Source organism: Synchiropus splendidus, chromosome 7 (genome assembly GCF_027744825.2).
Source record: "Synchiropus splendidus isolate RoL2022-P1 chromosome 7, RoL_Sspl_1.0, whole genome shotgun sequence".
NCBI classification, from domain to species: Eukaryota; Metazoa; Chordata; class Actinopteri; order Syngnathiformes; family Callionymidae; genus Synchiropus; species Synchiropus splendidus.
Window position 1 is genome coordinate 11,106,476 of NC_071340.1, and position 22,887 is coordinate 11,129,362.

At 44.1% G+C, this 22,887-nt stretch overlaps 3 protein-coding genes across 4 annotated transcripts; 2 read left to right on the forward strand and 1 right to left on the reverse strand.

Moving 5' to 3' along the window:
• The first annotated feature begins 2,697 nt into the window (after positions 1-2,697).
• pmpca (peptidase, mitochondrial processing subunit alpha) lies at positions 2,698-8,375 on the forward strand. Its single transcript, XM_053870402.1, has 13 exons — positions 2,698-2,782; positions 3,663-3,865; positions 3,941-4,020; positions 4,171-4,253; positions 4,333-4,427; positions 4,878-4,978; positions 6,110-6,373; positions 6,514-6,606; positions 6,680-6,798; positions 6,868-6,958; positions 7,032-7,094; positions 7,157-7,301; positions 7,379-8,375. Exons 1-13 carry the CDS (start codon positions 2,736-2,738, stop codon positions 7,546-7,548), a joined length of 1,554 nt encoding a protein of 517 aa, XP_053726377.1. The 5' UTR covers positions 2,698-2,735; the 3' UTR covers positions 7,549-8,375.
• A 32-nt stretch (positions 8,376-8,407) lies between these two features.
• On the reverse strand, positions 8,408-12,398 carry inpp5e (inositol polyphosphate-5-phosphatase E). Of its 2 annotated transcripts, XM_053870399.1 has the most exons (11): positions 12,245-12,398; positions 11,199-11,966; positions 11,005-11,128; positions 10,836-10,933; positions 10,621-10,745; positions 10,355-10,474; positions 10,174-10,281; positions 9,913-10,074; positions 9,735-9,850; positions 9,520-9,656; positions 8,408-9,345 (listed from the first exon to the last, which is right to left on the reverse strand). In XM_053870399.1, the coding sequence occupies exons 2-11, from the start codon at positions 11,927-11,929 to the stop codon at positions 9,213-9,215; spliced, it is 1,854 nt and encodes a 617-aa protein (XP_053726374.1). In that variant the 5' UTR covers positions 11,930-11,966; positions 12,245-12,398; the 3' UTR covers positions 8,408-9,212. The 2 variants fall into 2 exon arrangements, with proteins under 2 accessions (XP_053726374.1, XP_053726376.1); XM_053870401.1 differs by lacking the exon at positions 9,735-9,850.
• A 2,145-nt stretch (positions 12,399-14,543) lies between these two features.
• Positions 14,544-15,636, forward strand: LOC128762275 (gamma-crystallin M2-like). Its single transcript, XM_053870403.1, has 3 exons — positions 14,544-14,576; positions 14,997-15,239; positions 15,349-15,636. Exons 1-3 carry the CDS (start codon positions 14,544-14,546, stop codon positions 15,634-15,636), a joined length of 564 nt encoding a protein of 187 aa, XP_053726378.1.
• Positions 15,637-22,887: the final 7,251 nt, after the last annotated feature.

A 22,887-nucleotide genomic window follows, 5' to 3' on the forward strand; every position in this document is an offset into this window, starting at 1 on the left:
ATAAGGCCAAGAAATTAATAAAGCTTTGAACATGAGCCGCCGTGAATCATCGTGGATGGAATAACTCCAGTGTTTTGTGTGAAAGACCGTTGCAACTGAGTTTGTCCCGCACCTTGTGGGCAGACAAAAATGCAGATTTGTATCATTTCTCAAAAGAATATGTTGATTCAACAGCTGCCATTGAAAACTTTCCCCCGATCCAACTGGACTCCGGGTCAAAACACTTAGCCTGAAATAATTCTGATCATCTCTTCTGGAGCCAAAAACTCAGTTTCCCATCTGAGAAGCTGTCGGCTCCAAGTTCTCCGTTCTGATAGGAGTCTGATTAAAAACAAGTTCTTGGAAGGAAATATGGTTTCTTTAAGTTGTGGCCCGTCTCCCACAAAGAACTTAAAATATCCCGGCATCAGAACCGAGCCATTAGTCAGTGCAGAGACGAGGTTAAAAGTTATCGTGTCTTGTCTTGATTCATTAGACAAAAAAACATTGCTGGGATTTCTGTAATTGAGGAGAGGAACACTACACTTTCCCTGCAGCATTTCATCATGTCTTCACTGGATGACGGTGTCTATGAGCCAAACTCAAGGCCAAATGAAGAGGTGATGATGCATTTTAATGGCTTGTGGAAAACCAGTTGACTCTGTTGCATAATCACTGGGCTTAGTGTGAGAAGCAGCGGCCACCTTGGCCTTGTCAGATGCATCAGTGTTTAGGTTCCACCATGATCAGATCCTCTTGTCCAAACATCAGCGCAGCACAATGATGGACTCCAGGGAACGCGACAGTGGCTGTGTTCCGCACGTATCCTGCTGTGACAGTCTGCTTCCTCTTCATTTCCTCCTGAACTCCTGCGGACCCTCCGCCGTGTTTGTTTGCAGTGTCTCAGCAAAGTGTCTTGGATGTCGCAGAACTGCATTTTTTGTTTTCACCAAGTTCCTTCTGGACTTCATTGATAATAAACATCACACTTTTAATACATGTATTAAGCTTCTCAGGACTTCAGGAGGAAACTTGTTACACTATTACATTAATATCTCATGTCGCCATCGCAAATCTGATATGAGTTTTTGATTTTATGAGCGGCTGTCAGTCATGGTCAGGTTTGAAGAAGTTTGTCAACCTTTTTCACTTTATCCTGACTTGACCCTACTCCTTGGTCACATCTGTCCTCTTCATGTCCTCATGGCTGTCTTCCTCTCTCCTTCTATTAGCTGGTACAGCCATCATTCTAACAACAACAATCTGGCCAAACCTGGTCCCCAAACTTCTCCACATACTGTATATACTATATACAGGTAACATCCGATTTACGACCTGCTCGACTTACGTCCACCTGTACTTACGACCACGGCCAGCAGATGCTTTTTTTTTTTTTTTAATTCAATGTGTGGCACCGATGTGTCAGTACCGATCCCGGTCGTAAGACGGATGTTACTTGTATCATTTTGATATTGGGTGGCAAAGTGGTGCCATGATCAGCACTGCTGCTTCTCAGCAAGAAAGTTCAGTGATTGTCATTCGAAGGTTGCGTGGATATGTAAGCGCACTGTCCAGAGGAATCACAAAGTTATTTTATATGATGAAGAGAATAAACAACACACTAGTGTCACACGTCACAGTCTTCAGCGTTGAAGCCCATCAGATGTCATTAGCTGCAGCATCCAACCCCACTGTGATCCCGAGTGCGACCACTTGGATGAACTTTTGAGGCAGAAAATCCTTTGAATCTACGTTCAAACAAACTCCAGATAAAATCTGCCTATGAAGTCCGGTTATTGGGCCCCAGTGGACGCCTCCATCACTGCCTATCTTCTTCAAAACCACTTCCTCACTGTCTGCAAGCCACTTTTGAATATTCATGTTTTGGGGCCCGATTGTCTGGTTTCTTGGGAATTCTTCCACCAAGATCTGATGCAACTCCTTTTCCTGCTGCAGCGATTCCAATCTTGCTGTTTCCAAACTCATATTTGCCTCCTCGTGAGATGGAGAGCTGGCAAGTGAACATGATTTTTCGTGGATATAATATTAAGAATTAATATTATTGTCATGCAAAACTTGTAAAATCTGTGAGGCAAATCAGCCACAAAAATATTCGTGAGGGAGCTATACTGCACTGAAATAGTGCGAATCAGTTGTCATGCTTTATGTATGCTTGTCGCAAAATGTCACTGTTTCCTTTACAAATCAGATAATACAGATGATATCATGTTATATGCTGATAATAAGCTTTGCAGTCATATTAAAAAAGTGTCTTGTTAAAGGGTGTTTTTTTCTTTTCAGAATTTTGAAAAAACAAAACACACAAATCATGTGATCAGACTGCCGATGAAAGAAAGAGAAGGGGTTTATAACAGCAAGGAATAAATATGTGTACATTTTTTATTTTATTATATATTTCTATTCACTACTATTAAAAACGCCCCTTCTTCTGTGTTAAAGACTGTGACGCCCTCTGCTGTTCCGCAGAAACCCCCTGGTTGACTTTCTGACGTTCATTCATGTTTTTACTGATGTTAATAAAGAGCTCGAGACAGTTCCACCATGAATCCTCTGTGAAATGAATCGTTGAAGTTGATCAGAAATATTCAACATCACGTGATGTGTCATCATTTTTTAAAAGAATGAGGTTTGCAATTGCACGCGTCGAGCAGCAGGCTGCAGTAATGAGTTTAACTGCCTCTTGACTGGACACCGAATCCAGCCGAAGAAGATCGGCGTCTCACACAGCAGCGAAGATGGCGACACACATGTCGAGGTGCAGATCTTGGAGTCGTGTTCAAAGGTAAATACGCCACACGTTTGTTGTTGTGCGTGTCTGCGTGACAACTATTGGGTGTTGAAAGCAGGGCCTGCACGGACTGTCACTGTCTTGTCGTCTGCGACCGTTTAGAGCGAGTGTTGCTTTTAGCTTAGTCAGTTAGCATGCAGCTAACAGCTCGCTGTCAAAGACACAGAGTGTCGGCAGAGAAGTGGCAGTGATGCAACATACCGTGTGTCCAGGGACACAAAATAACGCTACGATACATTAGCATTGTTTTATTTATAAACGTTAAAGAAACACGTTGCAGGTGCTTGTATGTTGTGACTTTTTTCTTTTCTTTTTATTGCGTCAAACAAGATCCACTTCGTTTTTCTTTTTGTCCCCTTTTTCATAATTGACCTTGTAGCACAAAAACTTGAAGCGATGCGATAGTTACATAATGTCAAGCTGCATATTTACATTAGGGGTTTTGTCCATGAATTGTCCTGCCTTTCTGCTCAAACAGTAGTTTCGTTTAGTTTGAGCGAATATATTTCTCTGAATGATTGTCTTTTTTATTTATTTATTTTATACACATCAGCAAAGAATGTTTGGAAATTTTAATGGTGGACTGTTGATTTTTTTTTTTTTTCTGAATGAAATTCTTTATTTAGTGGTTGTCATCACACTTTATGTAAATTGTAAATTTGTACGTATGTAAATTGATAATTTATATAATGAATATTACATAAGTATACATAAAAACACAAATCCTTTATAGAGCTGAGATTGTCGGTGACTAGTAGGTGACTGAATAGTCATTGGTTGCAGCTGACTTCTGGTGGCGTCTTTGCTTTATGAGGCAATTTTAAGACACTCCTAGAAAGAAAACCGAAACGGTGATATTGTTCTCTTCTTTCAGGTTTGGTATAGCAGCCTACAGAAAGTACAGTAGTGGTGGTGGATACCCCAACATCTCCCTGTCGTCACCGCTGCCTGGAATCCCAAAACCTGTTTTTGCATCTGTCGATGGTCAAGAAAAATACGAAACAAAAATCACCACACTGGAGAACGGCCTCAGAGTTGCCTCTCAAGACAAATTTGGTCAGTTCTGCACAGTTGGAGGTAAATATCACCCAGGTCCTTATACAGATGAGTCAAGACACAGCAAACATCTTTGACATTGTTATTTAATTATAGTTCTCGTCAACTCTGGATCCAGACATGAAACAAAATACCCCAGTGGAATCGCCCACTTCCTGGAGAAGCTTGCTTTTTCTGTGAGTAATTTTTTCTACTTCTGTTCATCATTTTTAAACGTAGCTGTATGACTGTCGTGACATTGACCTAACAGCTCTTTCAGAGCTCTAGAAAATCGATTGATTCAAGTGGAATAGCTGCTGTTAACTGTCCATCATTTCCGTTGACAGTCAACAGCCCAGTACGGCAGTAAAGATGAAATCCTCCTCACGCTGGAAAAACACGGCGGAATTTGTGACTGCCAGACTTCCAGGTATTTTTTCTCAGTGTACCAAATTGTTAATTGTTGTTATTTAGATTTTAAAATGTGTGACAAACATGGCTCTGTGCAGGGACACCACCATGTATGCAGTATCAGCAGAGGTCAAAGGTCTGGACACCGTGGTCAGTTTGCTCTCAGATGCAGTCCTTCAGCCTCGACTTCTTGGTGAGTTTCTTCTTGCAGAGCAGAGGTGAATATATTATTGCTACAATATTGAAGATTCATGAGGTTTTAGCAGTCACCACTGCACCATTCATTCCATTTTTTGTGTATCTAATACAAGTAACATCCGACTTACGACTGGGATCGGTTCCGACCAACCGGTTGTAAGTCGAATTGGACATAAGTCGAATGCCATTCAAAATAGCCGACGCTAGGGTTATAGGTAGTGGTAGATGGCTGTGTGAGAGTGAGATGCTGGGATACTGTGCTGCCGTAACTGTTTGCTCAGTTGTTTGATTATAAAACAGTAACATGGGTAACAAGCCAAACACATGACTCGTATTACTTTACAAGCTTCTTATTCACTTATCAAATGGACATGGCATCCATTATGAAGTTGTTTCATCATACTCTCTGCACACGGTTCCATCTATGATGTTGTTTTTCTTGTAGAGGACGAGATCGAGATGACGAGGATGGCAGTGCGTTTCGAGCTGGAGGATCTGAACATGAGGCCGGACCCTGAACCTTTGCTGACCGAGATGATCCATGCGGTGAGTCACATCCTTGTTTATTGGGTTACCTATCAGGGCTCTGTTTGTTTGTTCGTTTGTTTGTGCACATAATGGCTTGAATTTGTGCATAATTCTTTTTATCCAAGGCTCTGCTGCATCAATAAAAGTAAATAGATTTCATGTTTAAAATCCTCTGAACTAGGGATGAGCGACAACTTATTGTACCCGATATACCGCCAAAAACAAATCGAAACAAATTACCAAAAACAAATTAAGAAGAATTTTAAGCGCGCGGCACACTCACTGCATTGGACTTGCATACATGAACACGGTGAGACCATGACGGCGCGCCGCGCTCTCCAGCTCCGCAGTGTTTACAGCCGACACTGGTGTGTGACAGTTGTGGAGTGTGGTGGACTTTGGTTCACGATCATAGTTTTAAACTTATTTTTAGCACAGGGAACCTTTGATAATGGCACTGGTCGACTCTGAGTCTCTGGATCTGTGTTTATATTATTAGATAGAGTGATCCTCATGGCTTCTCTGACGCAGTCGACTGCCTTGGTTCATATCAATACATGAAGGTTTCCTGCTTCAATGGCGTCTCAGCAAAACACAGGGTTAGGGTCTCAGGCAGCACTAATGCTACAACCATGCGTCAGTTAGGGAGCATCAACAAATATTCATCAAAGGATTAGTAAAAATCTTCAATAAGGCAATGAAAAACAACCATTTTAGGAGAGACAATTGTGAAAAGGGTTTTCATCACATGAGACAATGGAGTGACAGTTTGTATAATGATTTGGAGAGTAGAATATGACTAAATGATCATTCATTCACATGATTTCGAATATTTCTTCAATAGCATCTTGGAACTGTGTCTGGACTGGTCCATAGTTAAAGTCAACTGTTAATAGACATGAGATACAGCAGACAGACGGCTGATTCAACCCCTCAATATAGCTGGCAGAGCTGGACACAGAATCTTAATGTCATCTCAACACTGTCCAGTGCAGTTCAGTAAACAAATATGTTAATCCACATCACTTTATTTGGGAATAAAATGTTTAAAATTCTGAATGATGTGATGTGAATGTATGCATGTTGGAGCCCTGTTTGTATGTATTTACATTGTATTGTGTGTATTTTCTCATGTTAAATTGCCTCCAGGCCGCCTATGGAGGAAACACGGTCGGCCTCCCTCGCTACTGTCCCATCAACAACGTGGACCAGATCGACAAGAGGGTTCTGCACAATTATCTGCGAAACTACTACCGTCCTGAGCGGATGGTGCTGGCCGGAGTGGGGATTGAACACGAGCAGCTGGTGGAATGCGCGAGGAGGTATCTGCTGGACGTGAAACCAGTGTGGGGCGTGAGCTCAGCTGCCAACGTGGACCTCTCAGTGGCTCAGTACACGGGTGGCATCATGAAGGTGAGTGTATTTGTTTGCTTTTATCATCAGACATTGCAGTTCAGAGTTGCTTATTTATAACTGCTTTTTTCACATGACTCACAGTTATATTGAATCAGGTTGACCTCAAGTGGGTTTACCTTGTTGCCTTTGATCCACAGATGGATAAGGACATGTCAGACGTGAGTCTGGGTCCAACTCCCATCCCAGAACTCACTCACATCATGATTGGTCTGGAGAGCTGCTCCTTCCTGGTGCGTTGGTGGCCAAGTGAAGCTCCACAGTTGAGTTGAAGGAACCTAAACGTTTTTTATGTGTGTAACCCAGGAGGACGACTTCATCCCCTTCGCTGTCCTGAACATGATGATGGGGGGAGGTGGCTCATTTTCGGCCGGCGGACCAGGAAAAGGCATGTTCACCCGCCTGTACCTCAATGTCCTCAACAGGTGAGCTAGTCACATGACTGGAGGAAGACTGTGGCGTCTCACCACCTGCTCCCGTCTTCTGTGCTGCAGGCATCACTGGATGTACAACGCCACCTCGTACCATCACAGCTACGAGGACAGCGGCCTGCTGTGCATCCACGCCAGCGCAGACCCGCGACAGGTTTGTTGCTACACTCCGTCTTCAAATTGTAATGCCGTAGAAGATGTTTACATAGTTGTGTTTTCACTTGCAGGTCAGAGAAATGGTGGAGATCATCACCAGAGAGTTCATCCAAATGTCAGGAAGTGCTGGAGAGGTACAGACCACTCACTTCGCTCCTCCTGCCTCAGAGTCTGATCAATGTGCCTTTGATCCCAGATGGAGCTGGAGCGAGCCAAGACGCAGCTCAAGTCCATGCTGATGATGAACCTGGAGTCCCGGCCGGTGATTTTTGAGGACGTGGGTCGACAGGTTCTGTCCACGGGGAAGAGGAAGCTTCCGCATGAGCTCTGCACGCTAATAAGTGAGTCTGTGGTTCGATTGGGCAGATTCTTATGGGCTCATATGTTGATATTATTATTTGTTCTGCTCCTTTCTCAGGCAACGTGACGGCCAGCGACATCAAGAGAGTGACCACGAAGATGCTGCGCAGTAAACCAGCCGTGGCTGCGCTGGGAGACCTGACGGAACTCCCATCGTACGAACACATCCAGGCGGCTCTGTCCAGCAAAGACGGACGTCTGCCCCGCATGTACCGCCTCTTCCGATAGACAAGACCACCGGACGGCAGTGGGACGTCACTGTAAATAAACAGGACTTGAAGATCAAATCGGTGTCGATTCCCAACACAGAACTCGTTCGCTGTGGGAGGAGATCACTACCGGAGCGCCACCGAAGGGGCCGCTGTTTTACACAAACAAAAAAAAAATGTTCTCCAGAGAGGTACCTGTCATGGGAAGGTCGAACAGGAAGCCATACTGCCACATTTACTGAGCGAGGTGAGGGACGAAAGTCTGTGTAAAGAAGTGAAATGCTCTGAGTGTGGCCACTTTTTATACTTTTTCTGTTACAGTCTGCTTCTTCAAAAGTAGTTTCTGTTGTATGATCAGTTTTCCCCACACAGGAAGGTAGCCCTTCAACGGCTGAACTTTAAGTTCTTCTTTAGCCCAGACTACAACACCACAATATGCAATAATATAATATACTATCTATCCTTTGTGAATATATTTCTGGACTGAGAAAAGAGGAAGATGAACTGGCATATATGGCACTTTTTGCTAATATGTGTTTTACATATTGAAATATTTGTTCATATTGTGGTGTTACAGTCCTTCAGGAGCATCGAAGCTAAGCTGTTGACCATCTGCTCATACTAGCGTCGACGTTGGGTTCACATAGAAGGCACTCATGTCACCCCCACATTCAGTTTGTACCATAATCTTGTTGCTAATACGGAGTGAATATGCCAGAGAAGGTTCAGACCGTTCTCAACTCACCATTTTCATCTGGCTCTTGCATCTTCTATTATGGTGGCTTTCTGGTAAACACATGTAAGTACAGCTGCAATAAAGACATATTTTAACAGACTGGACCACTTGTTTAGAAAAAACAAACATTTATTAATGTGTGACGTTGGCGGTGGAATGTGAAACAGGCACTTTTTTGGAGAAGCTGCCACTCATAATGTGCATGGAGCATTCTCAGAAGAGGAGACGAGAAGGACTTTCCTCTCCATCTAGTCAGTTGTGACATGCCCACCTGCCTGATATTAATCACTTTATTTCTGTGAGCTCATGTGAACAGGTTGAGTTAACTTGTACGTGATCATTTCCGTGATGGTGCTTCAACTGACTGCTTTTTAGCCTCCACTGCCATGTAAAATAACTTATACAAGATCTAATAGTGTATCACCAGAAAATATGAACAGCAACCTTTGAACAAGTCAAATGTTAACGTCCCTTCGAAAGGTGGAGGTGTGATGATATGAATTTGTTTTATAGTTTTGCAAACCACAATGCAAAACCATTGTTATTTACCTCAAGCAAATAAGTGAAATTATTCTGGTCAATTTAAAAGGAATGCTGCACGGACTGAGACTGACTGAGTATGTCATTGGTTTCCAGTGCTGTTAAGGCTTTATGCATAAGACCTTGGCTGCGAGAGTAAACTGCACATTAAAAAGTGAGTTTCTTTTTAAAAGCAAGAAATAACACAACCTTCCTCCACGTATTTAGCACAAAAGCTGCCAAGTAAGTGTTGACCACAATGATAATTAACAGTTAAAACATGGTAACACTGTAAGAAACATCTGTAAAAAAAACAAGGACAACAAGGGGTTAAGGTACAAGTCCAACGTGGTCTCAAAGTTAAACGTACACCAGTTCTTTGGTCATCTTTCTTCTCCTGGTTTATGGCACGTTTCTGGAAAGTGGGGTCAGGAGATGGTGCAGATGGTGCTGCTGCTTTGGTTCTTCATGGCCTCACGCCGCTTCAGCTCCCTGCTGATCCTCCTCCTGATGCCCTCCAGGTACAGAGTGCGGTCGAACTGACCAGCGCCCAGGGGGATGCTGACACAACACCAGTGGGGAAAACATCCATTTGCTTCTTTTAGATTGTGGGAGGAAAACACGGAGGGCACAGAAAAGACTGAAGTTCGTGCTATGAGGAGCGCCAAGTTCTGGAATTTAACTCGGAATGACAGAGTGAGATTTTAGTGAAATTTTTGTTCATGCTGAACTCACTTGTCTCGGCCGGGCCTCAGTTTCACCTGGAAGACCCCGATAACTGGGCGGTGGTCTGAGGTCTTGATGCTCGAGCAGCTGCTGTACTTGACCACCTTGATGTCGTCCACCTGTCGGCTTCTGAACAGGATTCGATCCTGAAGGGACAAAAGGCTGAGGATGATGACGACGCTAAAATGACCAATGATTTGAAAGCGTCCACCTCATCTTCTCACCGTGTACGACGGCGTCCTCTGTTTCGAGGTTGTGTCGTAAACATCACAACCGATATCAAACTTGTAAGTCGGTCGGAAGTGAATTTGTGCTTCCTGAAAACCTTTGAAGACCGAACCTGCAGACGAGGAGACCTTCACGCTCACACACCACCTGACTCCAACAAGCATTCCAACTCACCGTCTTTCATCTCGCTGGATAGCTGATCCAGCTCCAGCAGAGGCGTCGTGTCGTCCCCTGCTGTCTGGTTCATGATGGCCTCCACATCAGCACGGTCTTTGCTCAGGCGGAAGTTGAAATCGCCGAACCAGAAAACCTGGTCGTACCTGGTGGTGACGTCAGCTGAGAAAGAAAGACACCGGTCAAAACTTCACTTTTAGAGAGGCCACATTCAGAACATGAGAAGCAAAGTTTTATGTTGTCACACTAAACCCGACTCACATGCCGATGAACGGTACGGATTTGTGTCAGGGAGACTTTTGGGAAGTGCCAGCGCTTCAATAATTTTATTGTAGTCCAGAATTCGCTCGTAGACTTTGGCGTCTCCAGCTGGAAGACAGAGAGGACGGTGTGACAGCAACAGTTTGTGGGGTTCAATTTCCTGCTGAGGATTCAAACTCACAGGTGAAATGTGATGTGATGAAGAGGAAGGAGGTGCCGAAGAAGGTGAAGCCCACTCCCACCGCTCCTTTGGTCTTGATCTGTGAGATGATTCGAGTCGTGACCGTGGCGTGTTCCACCTCTGTCAAGCAAAGTGAGTTTAAAGCAGAGCTATTCAAATCATGACAAGATTGTGATAATCCACTATAATCTGCAAGAAGGAATCCCATAAATTCAAACTCCGTTTCCTTCTACAGAGTTGCAGAATGAGCTTATTGAGGAACTGACCTGAGCAGAACCAGATGAGGTCTCTTCTGACAAAAACGGTCAGGTACAAAACACCGTGTGCAGCCGCATAAATCATGACGTAGTATGGACCCAGAGTCTCCTGCAGTCGTGTTTCCCACTCTCTCCTGCACAAGAAGGTGCATGGAAGACTCACTACTGTCTGGCATATTCACACAATACCATTGGGATGTGGACAAACAAAAAACACCTCACACCTGTCAGGACAGCCCTCCTGGACCCCAACTATATAAAAGTCTTGTGCAAATTCCGAGTCGGTCGGAAGAAGAAGGTCATCTAAGTTCGTGGGAAGACCCTGGAACAACGCCAGTCACAGTTCAGTTCTAAACTTGGGTGAGAGAGGAGGCACGCTAGGATTCCACTCACCTTCTCCCCCTGCATGTTCCACGTGGCTATGTAAACACCCAATCGCCGGTCGGGGAAGTAGCGGTCCAGTTCATCAGGTCCAAGCAGAGCTCCGCTTCCCAGCACACTACCCTCCAGAAAGCTCCTAAAATAAAGAGCGGGAAAATTCAATAGGAGATCGAGAGACACATTCTATGGGAGGTGAGCATCAGCACCTGTTTCTCACATCCTGGGGTCTGATGGGGTTCAGCACGCTGTAGTTGGACCTCATGGAGTTGACCGACGCTCTACCAGAGCCCATGTTGTCCAGCAGCCGACTGTCGCTCAAGTTGCGGTGCAGCCCGGGAGGATTTTCTCTGGCCGACACGCAATAATCCAAACAATCCCTGTCAATCCTGTTAGTCGATCTTAAAGAGGCTGACACCAAGTTCTTCTCCAGAGCCGGGAGCGGCCCGCTGGGTTGCAGCGGAGACAGTCGCACCTTGGCCAGCCTTCCTCGGTGGTCATCTAAAGGGCTGTGGGGCCTTCGCTCATGGTCAGAGAGGCTGCTTCCCCTGTCCCTGAAGCCCGGCGCTTTAGAGCATGGATTGCTTTTAACGCCATGAAGAAGAAAACTAGCTGAAGAGAGCAGATCAGCTCGGTCATCTTTGAGAGAATCCGAGGAAGAGCTCGTCTCCACCGGGTCGCTCAAACTCTCCTGACTGTTTTTCAGCCTCCTGGATCGCACCGTCTCCTCCATTGAGCAGCTCTTCCGGCCTTGTGAGAGTTTCGGGAGCGACGGTGGGTGAGGTTGGAGGGGACTTTGTCCACCATGCTGGAGTTTCACCACCTGACGGCTGGCTTTGGTGTCCGCTAACAAAGTCTGCAGCGGCCTGCTGTTTTTGACAGCTGAAGCTCCTTCAGCCGGAGAGTCGCCGAGCCTGCTGTCATCTTCACTTTCAGTCATTGTGTCCTCATAACTGGAACTAAGTCGGCTGTCATCGCTGTTGGAGACACTACAAGTTACATTTGAACACTTCACAATCCCCACTAAAACTATAGAAAACGAAGGGTGATCGAAAATTGCTCAAGCTCTCGTTTTTATAGAAAATCCACAACAGAGTTACAGGACAAATGAACTACAATAGGATGAAAATATACATGGACAACGCGTAAACAACCATTCTACACTGCTGTTCATCGTTAGCATGCTATGCTAACACGCCTCGATGCCGTTTTACCGCCGCATAAGATGAATCAAACATATTTGCTGTCCAATCACCTTATTTCTGCGTTGTCGTGTTGAAACTGAGTTGGCAGTTGGAGACGATTTGGGCTCCAGAGCGGCTAATTTAGCACAACTTCCCTAGCAACGTTTGACAACATCCCGCTCGTTGCCAGGAAAAGAGTCGGCGTGTGTCACAGCGGCCTCTAGTGGTGTAACGATGAAAACGCAGCCGCGTGGAACAACGATGGAAACATTTTAGTTCAATATCTACATTTTTAATAGACTGTACTGTAGGCTTATTTGACCCGCCTTTGTGGGGATGGGTTTATGATGAAGGTAGGAGTATTTCCTCGGGTAAATCGCGTACAATTAATTTCACAATTTGCATCAGTGTAACTCTGTACAGAATATATTTATATAGCTCTCTCTAGTCAACAGTCAGACAAGTTAGTGGCGATTATTTCCATTTCACAAAATATTTTCCAACACAGGGAAGGAAGAAGAAAAGGAAGTGAACAAGTGATCAGTTAAAATGTTTATCAAAAATAAATTCATGTCGGTATATTACCCCGATACATCTGGGAAAAATGGATCACCACATAGCTTTGTACGCTGATGACATTATATTGTTTCTAGCGCAAATTGAAGAATCTATCCCAGCGCTGCTAGATCTCATTGAAAGAGTTGGAAATATGTCTGGATACACAGTGAACTGGCAGAAATGTGAATTAATGCCTCTGGGCAATGGTGCTGACTCAAAGTTTCTGACAGTCAAGATAACTGACCAAATAAAATATCTGGGAATTACTGTGAGTAAACAGTCAGATTGTTTGTATGATTTAAACTATGTAACAGTAGTCAACCAACTGCGAAATAATATAGAATACTGGCGAACACTCCCAATGTCAATGATCGGCAGAGTCAATGCTATAAAAATGGTCACATTGCCTAGGTTCCTTTATGTATTTCCAAATGTGCCAATTTCCGTTCCCAAAACATTCTTCAAAAATTTGGATTCGATTATATTGGCTTTTGTTTGGGGTTACAAAAGTCATCGAATAGGTAAGGAGCATATTTGTAAATCTAAAAAACTAGGCGGCCTGGCTCTTCCTATATTCCAACACTACTACTGGGCAGCAAACGCTCACGCTCTTATTTATTGGAATAATGCATTTCCTGGTGATGTCAAGGACATAACTCCACCTTGGGTTGCTATTGAGCAAAATCTAATTGATACTTCACTCCCAGCCTTGCTACATGTGAAAGAAGGGAAGACCAAAGTCGAGAAAGAGCTTGGCTTTATTGTTAAAAACTCTCTAAAGGTATGGAAACAAATTAAAAACAACTTTAGGCTGCCTGAAACTTCTAGTTTGGCCCCAATTTGTCATAATCATTTATTCCCTCCCTCAAAACTAGATGCTGGTTTTTTGGTGTGGAAGAGAAAAGGACTAGTCACCATTAATGATCTGTATATCAATAATGTTTTTGCATCATTTGCAAAAAGTATACACTTCATACATCAGATTTTTTTCGATACTTACAAATCAGCAAAGCAAAGTGCTTAGACTCCCACACTGTGTTTACAATTTTGAGACTGACACACACTTATTTCTAAATCTCAGATTAAAAATGTATTTATTTTCTATTCCTTCCTTTTTTTTCCTGAGACTCAGCATGGGGTTCTGCTGAGTCTCGCTGAATAATCGCAGCACATTCTCCAGTGTTCCCCCCCAAAAATACATATTGCTCAATCTAAAAGCTCATAGTCAGGCAAACGTGTGTGAATGGCCGTTTGTCCCTGACTGTTGTCACGCTGACGCCCCGGTGACCCCCGCTCAATGGCAGCTTGACCCAATTCACACACACATGAAAAAGAGATCAAATAAATTCACCCAAATGTGTATCTAAGAAGTTTTTTGTGAACCTGCCATTCAGTGGCACAGAGTATCAGTCAAACTTATTTGCGATTATCAGCATTTTTAAAATTGTTGAGTCGAAAACTAACGCCTGTAAGATGAATTTCACATTATGCATTTCAGTTGCATCATTCATACCGGAAAAAAAAGCTGCTGACGCAACAGCGTGTGATTCCGAACAATGTCAAGGTGTGACCCCCTGGTTGTTAACCTTTCACCCTTCGTGTCACCCCCTGGCCTGGAACTCTGTCTCTCTCTATTCTGTGTGTTTCCATGAAGCCCTTGCTGGCTCAGGGTTTTGCACAAAAGCCTGGTGTCTGGCTCAGGTATAAAAGGAATGGGTTAAACCAGGTACGGTACCATTTGGTGCAAGAGCAGAACCAGAGCGACCAGCAGCGGCAGCAGCAGCAGCAGCATCAACCCACCGACCAGCAAAAATGACCTCCAGTGGCATGAACATGAATGGAAAGGTGAGATATCTCAAAACATCCATGCTAAACATACATCACATTTTCATAAATATTTTTGAAGCGAGCCATTCATTATCAAAGACCTGAAATATTTTAAATCTAATTCTGTTGTGTTTGTATTAGTCACTTTATAATACAGGTTTTATTAAAACACTGTTTTCCTAAAGGTAAAACAGTATAAAGCACGGTAAGAACACAGATACCTGTTTAGATGTCAGGTTCTGCTCAGAAATGGAGGTTTAAAGAAGCTAAATTATTTAAATAATAAACTAAAAAAAGCTATAAATGGTACTTGAAAACGGCATCTTGCGGAGCTGCGACAGAGCGGCTCTGTGGTTTTTCATGAATTCGTGCAGACACTGTTCTATCCCTCACTGAAATGATGAGGGTCTGCTCATCCCACCGTGTCCCTCCCGTCAGATCATCTTCTACGAGGACAGGAACTTCCAGGGCCGCTCCTACGAGTGCATGAGCGACTGCCCCGACGTGTCCTCCTACCTGAACCGGTGCCAGTCCAGCAGGGTGGAGCGCGGCTGCTTCATGGTCTACGACCGCACCAACTACAATGGCAACCAGTACTTCATGAGGAGGGGCGAGTACCCTGACCACATGAACATGATGGGCATGAGCAACGGCGTCAAGTCCTGCCGCATGATCCCCGTCGTAAGATCACTTTGACCCGCCGAGGAAACAGTTCTGCCAGCGCGCTCACCACCCTCTCTCTCTCTCTCTTTCTCCCTCTCTGAAGATGAACTCCTCCTCTGCCTACCAGCACCGCGGATCCTTCAGGATGAGGATCTACGAGAGAGAGAACTTCGCCGGCCAGATGCAGGAGCTCCAGGAGGACTGCGAGAACGTGATGGAGAGGTTCCGCATGTCCGGCTGCATGTCCTGCAACGTGATGGAGGGCCACTGGCTGCTGTACGAGCACCCCGACTTCAGGGGGAAGATGATGTACGTGAGGCCCGGGGAGTACAGGAACTTCCACTCTCACATGGCCATGAACAGCATGAACGGCATGAAGTACATGAGCATGAGGCGCATCACCGACTCCATCTAGATCAGTGATCAATAAACAGTCTGGCATGTGAGCAGAAGCTTGTACTTGTTTTGATTCCGCTTTGCACTCAAGAATTCTATCTGTAGAATGGTTGTGGCTAGAAACCATCACCGCGACAAACTACTTTCCACTAGATTTAGCCTCACTTGACCCCTTCTGGCTGAGCGGTATAGAAACGATCGTCTCATCTCTCATCCGACGTTGTCTGCAACAATATGGGTCACTCATAAAACCCAAATAAAATGTATGAAACTCCATCTTTCTGCGCGGAGATAAATCCCCGCCTGTAGCTTTTGTTGGAGGCCTCCGAGGGCCATATTAGGAGCACATGTCTTGCTATCTTCCCTCCTCACTCCTCTCGCTCTCTCTTCCCTTCCTTCTCTTGAGGACGCCAATCCAGCCAGCGAGCGGGGAATCGATGCCCTGATACCGGATTCAGTCTAATGAGGATCAGAAACATCTTAATAAAGACCCATAATCCACCACTTAATCCCTCATTACAGAATCATCTGCATTCACGGGCTCCTGCTCGGTACCGCCGCAGCGACGGCACATTTCAGACCCATTGTTCTGCCGGGCCTCATCTCTCACCCAGGAGCCCGCTCTGCCTTTGTCTCCCCTCGGTGTCAGTTACATTTGATCTGCTCTCATTAGACTTTCAGAGGAGATGAGGCGGAAAATAATGCTTTTGTGGGCACTTCTGCACTATCTGCTGTCTGAAATGGAAAATGAGACATATGCTTAATGAGGAAGTGATGGACTGGGACCTGGTGTCCCGGAGTCAGATAAGCGGGCTTTTGTCTGGAGCCCAGTTTCGTGACCGATACGGTTAAAGGACACACTTTCTAGGCACCGAGGTCGATGATGACTTCTTAAAGCGTGGAATTACTCTGAAGTGGGACAGCTGGATTAAAGTTTAACACAGGACTCAGGAGAGAGTTTTGCTCTCGTACAGCAAAGAGTATGTGTGTCGCCTTAATTGGTGGATTGTTGCAGCCAAATATGTAGCAGGGAACAGTGAGGCCTGATCTATAAAGGCACGTTGGTCACGTACAACAGCTTTGTTGTCATGTAACAAAAAATACCTCCCGCACATTTCTGACCGACAACTGGCGTCACAGTTGGGATCCAATGAACCTTTAGCAAAAAGAAGTTTATTCAAATGTGCTATAAGTATATCAGTACTTATATTATACTTATTTTTTATACTTGTTTTATACTTTTGACATACTACATTTGAAATACTAATGGTGGCACACTGAAGCATACTTAAATTCAAGTGTACTTAATAAAGTTAACTTCAAGTATACTATTTTTTCAGTATATTATTGAGGAGATCCAGAAGGAAACTGTGCAAAGGATCATGGGAGTGAATGACCCAGGGCAGAAGACAGACATTTGGTGTTTTTATGATACTTTTGCTGTTATTGTTTTGTTCTCATTTGACAGTGTTTTCATTGAATGAGTAAATAATGGTCACTGTGAATGTGACCCTCTGCCATGAACAATAGGTGGCATGTATTGTACTCCTTAATGGTTAGTTGTTGATGTACTATGGCAAAATGTACCATTTGTACACCGCTGGAAGTGAATGTGTACGCCTTGGGATGGTGTCCATGATAAACAGAGTTTTGACTATTTGAAATGTGGATGACAAGTACAGGGGTTGGACAAAATAATGGAAACACCTTATTATTATTATTTATTATTTTGTCCAACCCCTATATGTGCCCAGTACACTTCTTGGGTACGTACTGAATACTTGAAAGTATGCTTTAGTAAACTGAATATGTTCCAATTTAGTCAAAAGAAATATAAGACTAGTACACTTTCTAGTAAACTACTAGTATAAGGTTTGGAATATACTTGAAAGTGTACTTTTGTAAAATAAAAAGGTTAATATTTAGTATGAAGAAGTATTCATTTGTATATTTTTAGTAAACTCAAAGTACACGGTTGGTAGTATGCTTGCTGTACTTATACTTCAAGAACTGAACTTTTTGTTAAGGGTATTCCCACAGCAACTTGAACCCTCCCAGCTCCATAGGGTGAGAGGTGGCCATTTCTGGGATAATAGATAGTTTTATGAAACGGAGAAATGTTTACTGCACTCACAAGTCATCACCAAAAACAGCAATTCTAACAAGCCATCTTCAAGATGAGTCAGTTCACACACGGAGTCTCTTCTCCTGCAGGTGAGCTGATTCCCAGCAGCTTTGGTAATTACCCCGGCGCAGGTAAGAAGGCGGCTGCTGGTTAACCCTCCGCATCCCCTCCCTCATCATTACGCCTGCGAGTGGGAGGATGAAGTGGAACAAATAAACCTTTAGAAGATGCTGCTTTGGAAACAAATCCCTCTCTCTGTAGTGATTTTCCTCGGCAGACATCATTAGTCAGAGCGGCATTGAATATGAAGACTGATCAAAGACCAAAGCTTCTTATTGTCTAATAACCTCAGGCATGAATAGCAACCCACTCTGGTGCTTTTTTCTAAGGCTGTTTCTCATTGATTGTTCCTATTACGGAACATATTTCCTGACAACAGAAGAGCAAGGTGGAGAAATTAGTTCTTCACAGGATGCCTGGAAATGGCAGGAGAAGTTCAGGGAGCCAGGAGAGGCTCCAAGTCAGTCTGCTGCTCCACTGCAGGGATGGAGAGTCAACTGAGCTGGTGGTCTGTAAGAGCGTCCAATGGGGAAGATAGAACCAGAGTTAAGGTTCAGGAGAGATCAGTTGTCCTGAAAATGCCTCATACTCCCCCAAGAGAGGAGGCTTTTTTGGGAGGGAAGACAGAAGTTCAGTCTTCCTTTCTTTAACATCTTCCCCCGGGGTCTCAAACTGATCCAACCAAACAAGAATGCACAGTTTAACCAGACTTGAGACACGGACTTGGAACTACAGCCCCTTTAAGAATCGGTTTAAGACCCCTTCACCACCAACATTCCGTGACCTCATATCAATGATATACATCTCTTATCCTCAAAATCTCCACCCAGAATGACCTGCTCACACACACCTCACCCCGGCTTAGTTTGGAGGTTTGCATCTCTGACAACCTGACGTCTTGTGCCTGAATTATTTCATCACTGTGCTGCATTTGAGGTCGGTCTTCAAGTTTGATCGTATCTAGTGGTGCAGGTGTTATCTGGAGTCAGACATGTCCCAACACACACTGTACACTGGCTGTCAACAGACAGCAGACACACGTTGCTGTGGCCTCGGGCAGAAACATGAGGTGTGATTACCACTCCACACTCGCAGACGCGCGGCTTGATAGGAGGAGGATAAAACATGTGAGAACACAAGTGAGGAGTAAAAATGGCAGTTCAACTGTCAAGACATTGTGGCCTCCATCACAGTACCCTTCTACGATTTTCAAATTCAGTCAGGAGGAGAAAATACCATGGTGGAAACAAGGTAAAAGCCATAAGAAAGTGAGGTTATATATTGAAAAACAGTTATATATGAGCTGTTCAGTTTTATGCGTTTATGATCAATAATATGTCTCGCAGTTGCTAAACTCTTAGATCATGCATCACCAGATTGAGGTCTTACTCTGCTAATAATCTCAAATCTAAAGTCTGTCTTCTTCTCCCATTTCATTTTGTGGGTCACCAGAAACCCAGGAAGCACAGAATGGAAGAGGAATGTGCTGGTGATGAGAGAGAGGCTATTGTGTTTCATTGTGAACGAGAAACTCAAAAAAAAAAAAAAAATTCTGGTCAGCTTTCTGGGTCATATTTTGACCTTTGCCCTCTGACCATTTTAACCGGCCGGCAGGTCAACAAGAGACACAACAATGGAACTGAGGGTCTGACAAGGTCATCAAAAAAGTAAAAGATAACTACCGCTTCAAAGTTGTTTTTCGTTTTACTTTATAAATAATGGTGTCAGTCTCTACCTCAGGACCTTTCTGAAGCCCTTCTCGATAACGTATTGAGTTACCGTTGCATAGTACTTCATGATGCTGCACATGGAGGCCATGTTCATAACCACCACTTCCTCTCTAAACTGAACTTGCCAAACAAAGGGCAACAAAAGTGAATCTGCCTACCTCTTTCATCCCGAAAATACATGGGTATTTACAACGTTACAACTCAACTGTGGACACTGTAAAACTGCCACAACATGTTAGAAAGCCAATGCCAATAAATGCCCGAGTCTGTTGCAGTGTTGTCACTAGAATGACCTGGTCACAGAGTACAAAATCCGCCAGACTGTCAGGTCGCTGCGGTAATTTGACAAATGGTCTTTAACAAACAAGAACATAAGATGACAGTGCAATTCATCCTCTTCTGTGCCGCTGTGTAGATGGAAGTCGAGATTGAGGTTTGAATTCATCTTTTGTTGTAGGTACGAAACAGGAAGTTTTTGCTCACCTTTTGTGAAGTTAGTAACACAGAATAAACTCCCGATGGACATTAGAAAATTACATATTTGAGAGAGCAACTTTTCTTCACTTTTATTTTTTAAGCATATATACTCTGTTTACAGTATTCCACATCTTTCACTTGTCATACGAGTTTTATTTTATTAAAATGGCTGATACTGACTGTATATATATATGTGTATATATATATATATATATATATATATATATATATATATATATATATATATATATATATATATATATATATAAATCAAGAATCCAACCAAAAAGCACGCACATTTACTTTACTGTTGTCATACTTTGAACGTCACGGCAAGCCAGTGGTGGAGCAAAGGTCAACCATTTGACCCCAGTAAGTTCATATAAAAAGCCACTGATTGATGACCATTGACCCGAGGTGACCCCTGACCGCTGTCCTGAGCCAATAGTCGATCAGTTCCACATGGGCTTCCAAAGTGTTGGGGTGATAATTCAATAACAACTGCTCCGTCACCCCAGTGTCAGAAGCGACCCGAATCTGTTCAGCTTGATAAACAGTGTGTAAAATTATCTTTTTCGGACAATAAATACATACAAAACAAAACAGCAGGAAACCACTTCATCACATGTTTCTAATATACATTTTGAACGAAGAGAAATCAAATCATTGACCCGTTAATTTATTTTATGATCAGTACCTCTGCCTGCCAGTGGGGGGCAGCAGCAACCTGACGCCTATTTGCACCAGCTCAATGGTTTTGCCTTCACGCTCTGAATTCTTTCAGTGGAGTTAAAAAAGACAACCATTCTGACCCACCGTCCACAAAAGAGCAAGGAATCTTCCCAATCTGAGTTTCGGCAGAACCAAAGGCCCTGCCCGAAACGCAAGATGAGATGAGGACGTGTTCATACCTCTGAACTGCTCCTCTTTGTCTGGGCCCTTGTCTGGTCTCTGCTTTCTAGCTTTGAAAGCAGCGGGGACAATGGTGTCAGGTGGACCTGTCTGTGGCTGAAGTGTCCACGGAACTATATTTAAACACTGTTTATCTTTTCTTCTGAAGGTTGTCTGTATTGTTGAGAGGGTCGGGTGAGGCAGACAAGGGGGTCGGACAATCTTTTGGCAACAGGTGCTTGAGCGACGGGGCTTCCCCAACCTGGAATAGAAACACTGAAGTCGGTGACTTTGTGGAAGACCAGTGGAATGATGCAGGAGTTGCCTGACAGGAGTCTCCTTCCTTCAATGTGATGAATTGACAGCTTAGAATGAAAGTGTGTGATGGTTTATACCCCCATTTGTGTTGTTGACAAGCGAAAGTATGCCTTTCAATTTTTCATGTCAGAAAAAACATGCGATTCGATGGAGGAGACGGAGTGAAGAAGGGAATGAAAGGGTAGACAGAGGATGCTGCTCGGTGGAGTAAATGGTTTCAGTGAATATGGAGGGTCATTTTTGTGTCACCTGGTGTACCTGCTATGACAACACATTCAGCTGATCACCTGACTGCCATTGGAAAGACATTTTTTTATCTGTTGGATTTGCATTTTGGATCCTACTTTAATGCAGCCTCAGTATAAAGGGAAAACACTCCTGGTGCTGAATGGGTTTCCCACCTCGACTGTGTTTTCTGGGCTTGTTTTCCTAAACGTCTGACAACATGATGGAAAGAAGAGGGCAACCTCCGCCCGTCTGAAGTCGATCTCTCCGTTCTTGGAATAACATTTGTCTTCAGGAGGAAAAAAATCTGTGGTGTAGGATTTCTCTAAATTTACTGCCAGTTAATTCCCCTGGGACTGCAACTCAAGAGGCTGCAAGCAGCCAAAAGTCAAGTGTTGGCCCATAAAACTGCTTTTGAAAAGGTCATTTTTGTCACCCTGTTTTGCTTGTGAGACCAGAAATCAGCTGTGGGAGACTCAATCAGGTGGATCGAATTCCTGCCTTAAGTATCCTGAGGTCTGAGGCGGCCATACAGGGGAGTAGAGTTGCAGCACAAATAAAAGCAGAAAGCAGGCAATTCTAAGGGCAATTTTCTCTCTTTGACCTGCCAACTACAAGATCAAGGACATTGGTAGAAATGTGAAAAGAAAGGTGGTCAATATCTCTCTCAGGCTGAGCGCACAAGCTTCCTTGTCTTGATCTCGATCACACAAATTCGCTTCTCATTTGAGAAGAGCTTAAGAGCAGGGCCATGGAAAACATCTCTGACAGTAGCACTTCCCTCCATATCTATTTTTGTGTTTTCCCAGAGGATATGAAGTCACTTCTTGTTTGTTAAACCTGATGCGATCATCCTGACTGGTTGTTTTCCACCCGTCCAGGAAGTTTGCCGCCATCACCTCTGCTAGTTTACCCCTCCTTCATTCCCAGACAGATTTCAGCAGACACTTATCAGTCAGAGACTACAAACATGTTTATTTACAGATCATCAGGGAGCTTGGGAAGCCGCCTCTAAGACATGAGCTTTCTGCTCTTCAAACCCGGAGATTCAAGCGTCCTGCCGCGGCGTCAGAGGCCGCGCTCCACCTGTCATCTTCGACTGCCGTCGACAGCCACTGGCATCAAAGCCAACCGTGTCTCCCACAGATGTGTGATGGCTCACAGAGTCCTAAGCTGTTCAGATGAGTGGGGTTCCAATCCGGATCTTTTCGGTGCAGGCGCTCGGAGAACGGGCTTTTTTTTTTCCACCGTCACTGTTGTAATACAGTGCATTAGCGAGATAAAGGCCTCTTCTGGCAGCTGTCTCATGCTGACAGGCTCTTGGAAAAACCAGCTCTGGGTGGATCTGGGAGGATCCCTTCCTTTCTGCTGCTCTATCTCCTCCACAGGTCTCTGTCTTCACACCCGATACAGCTCGGTGTTATTTCAACTCTCTTCCATCATT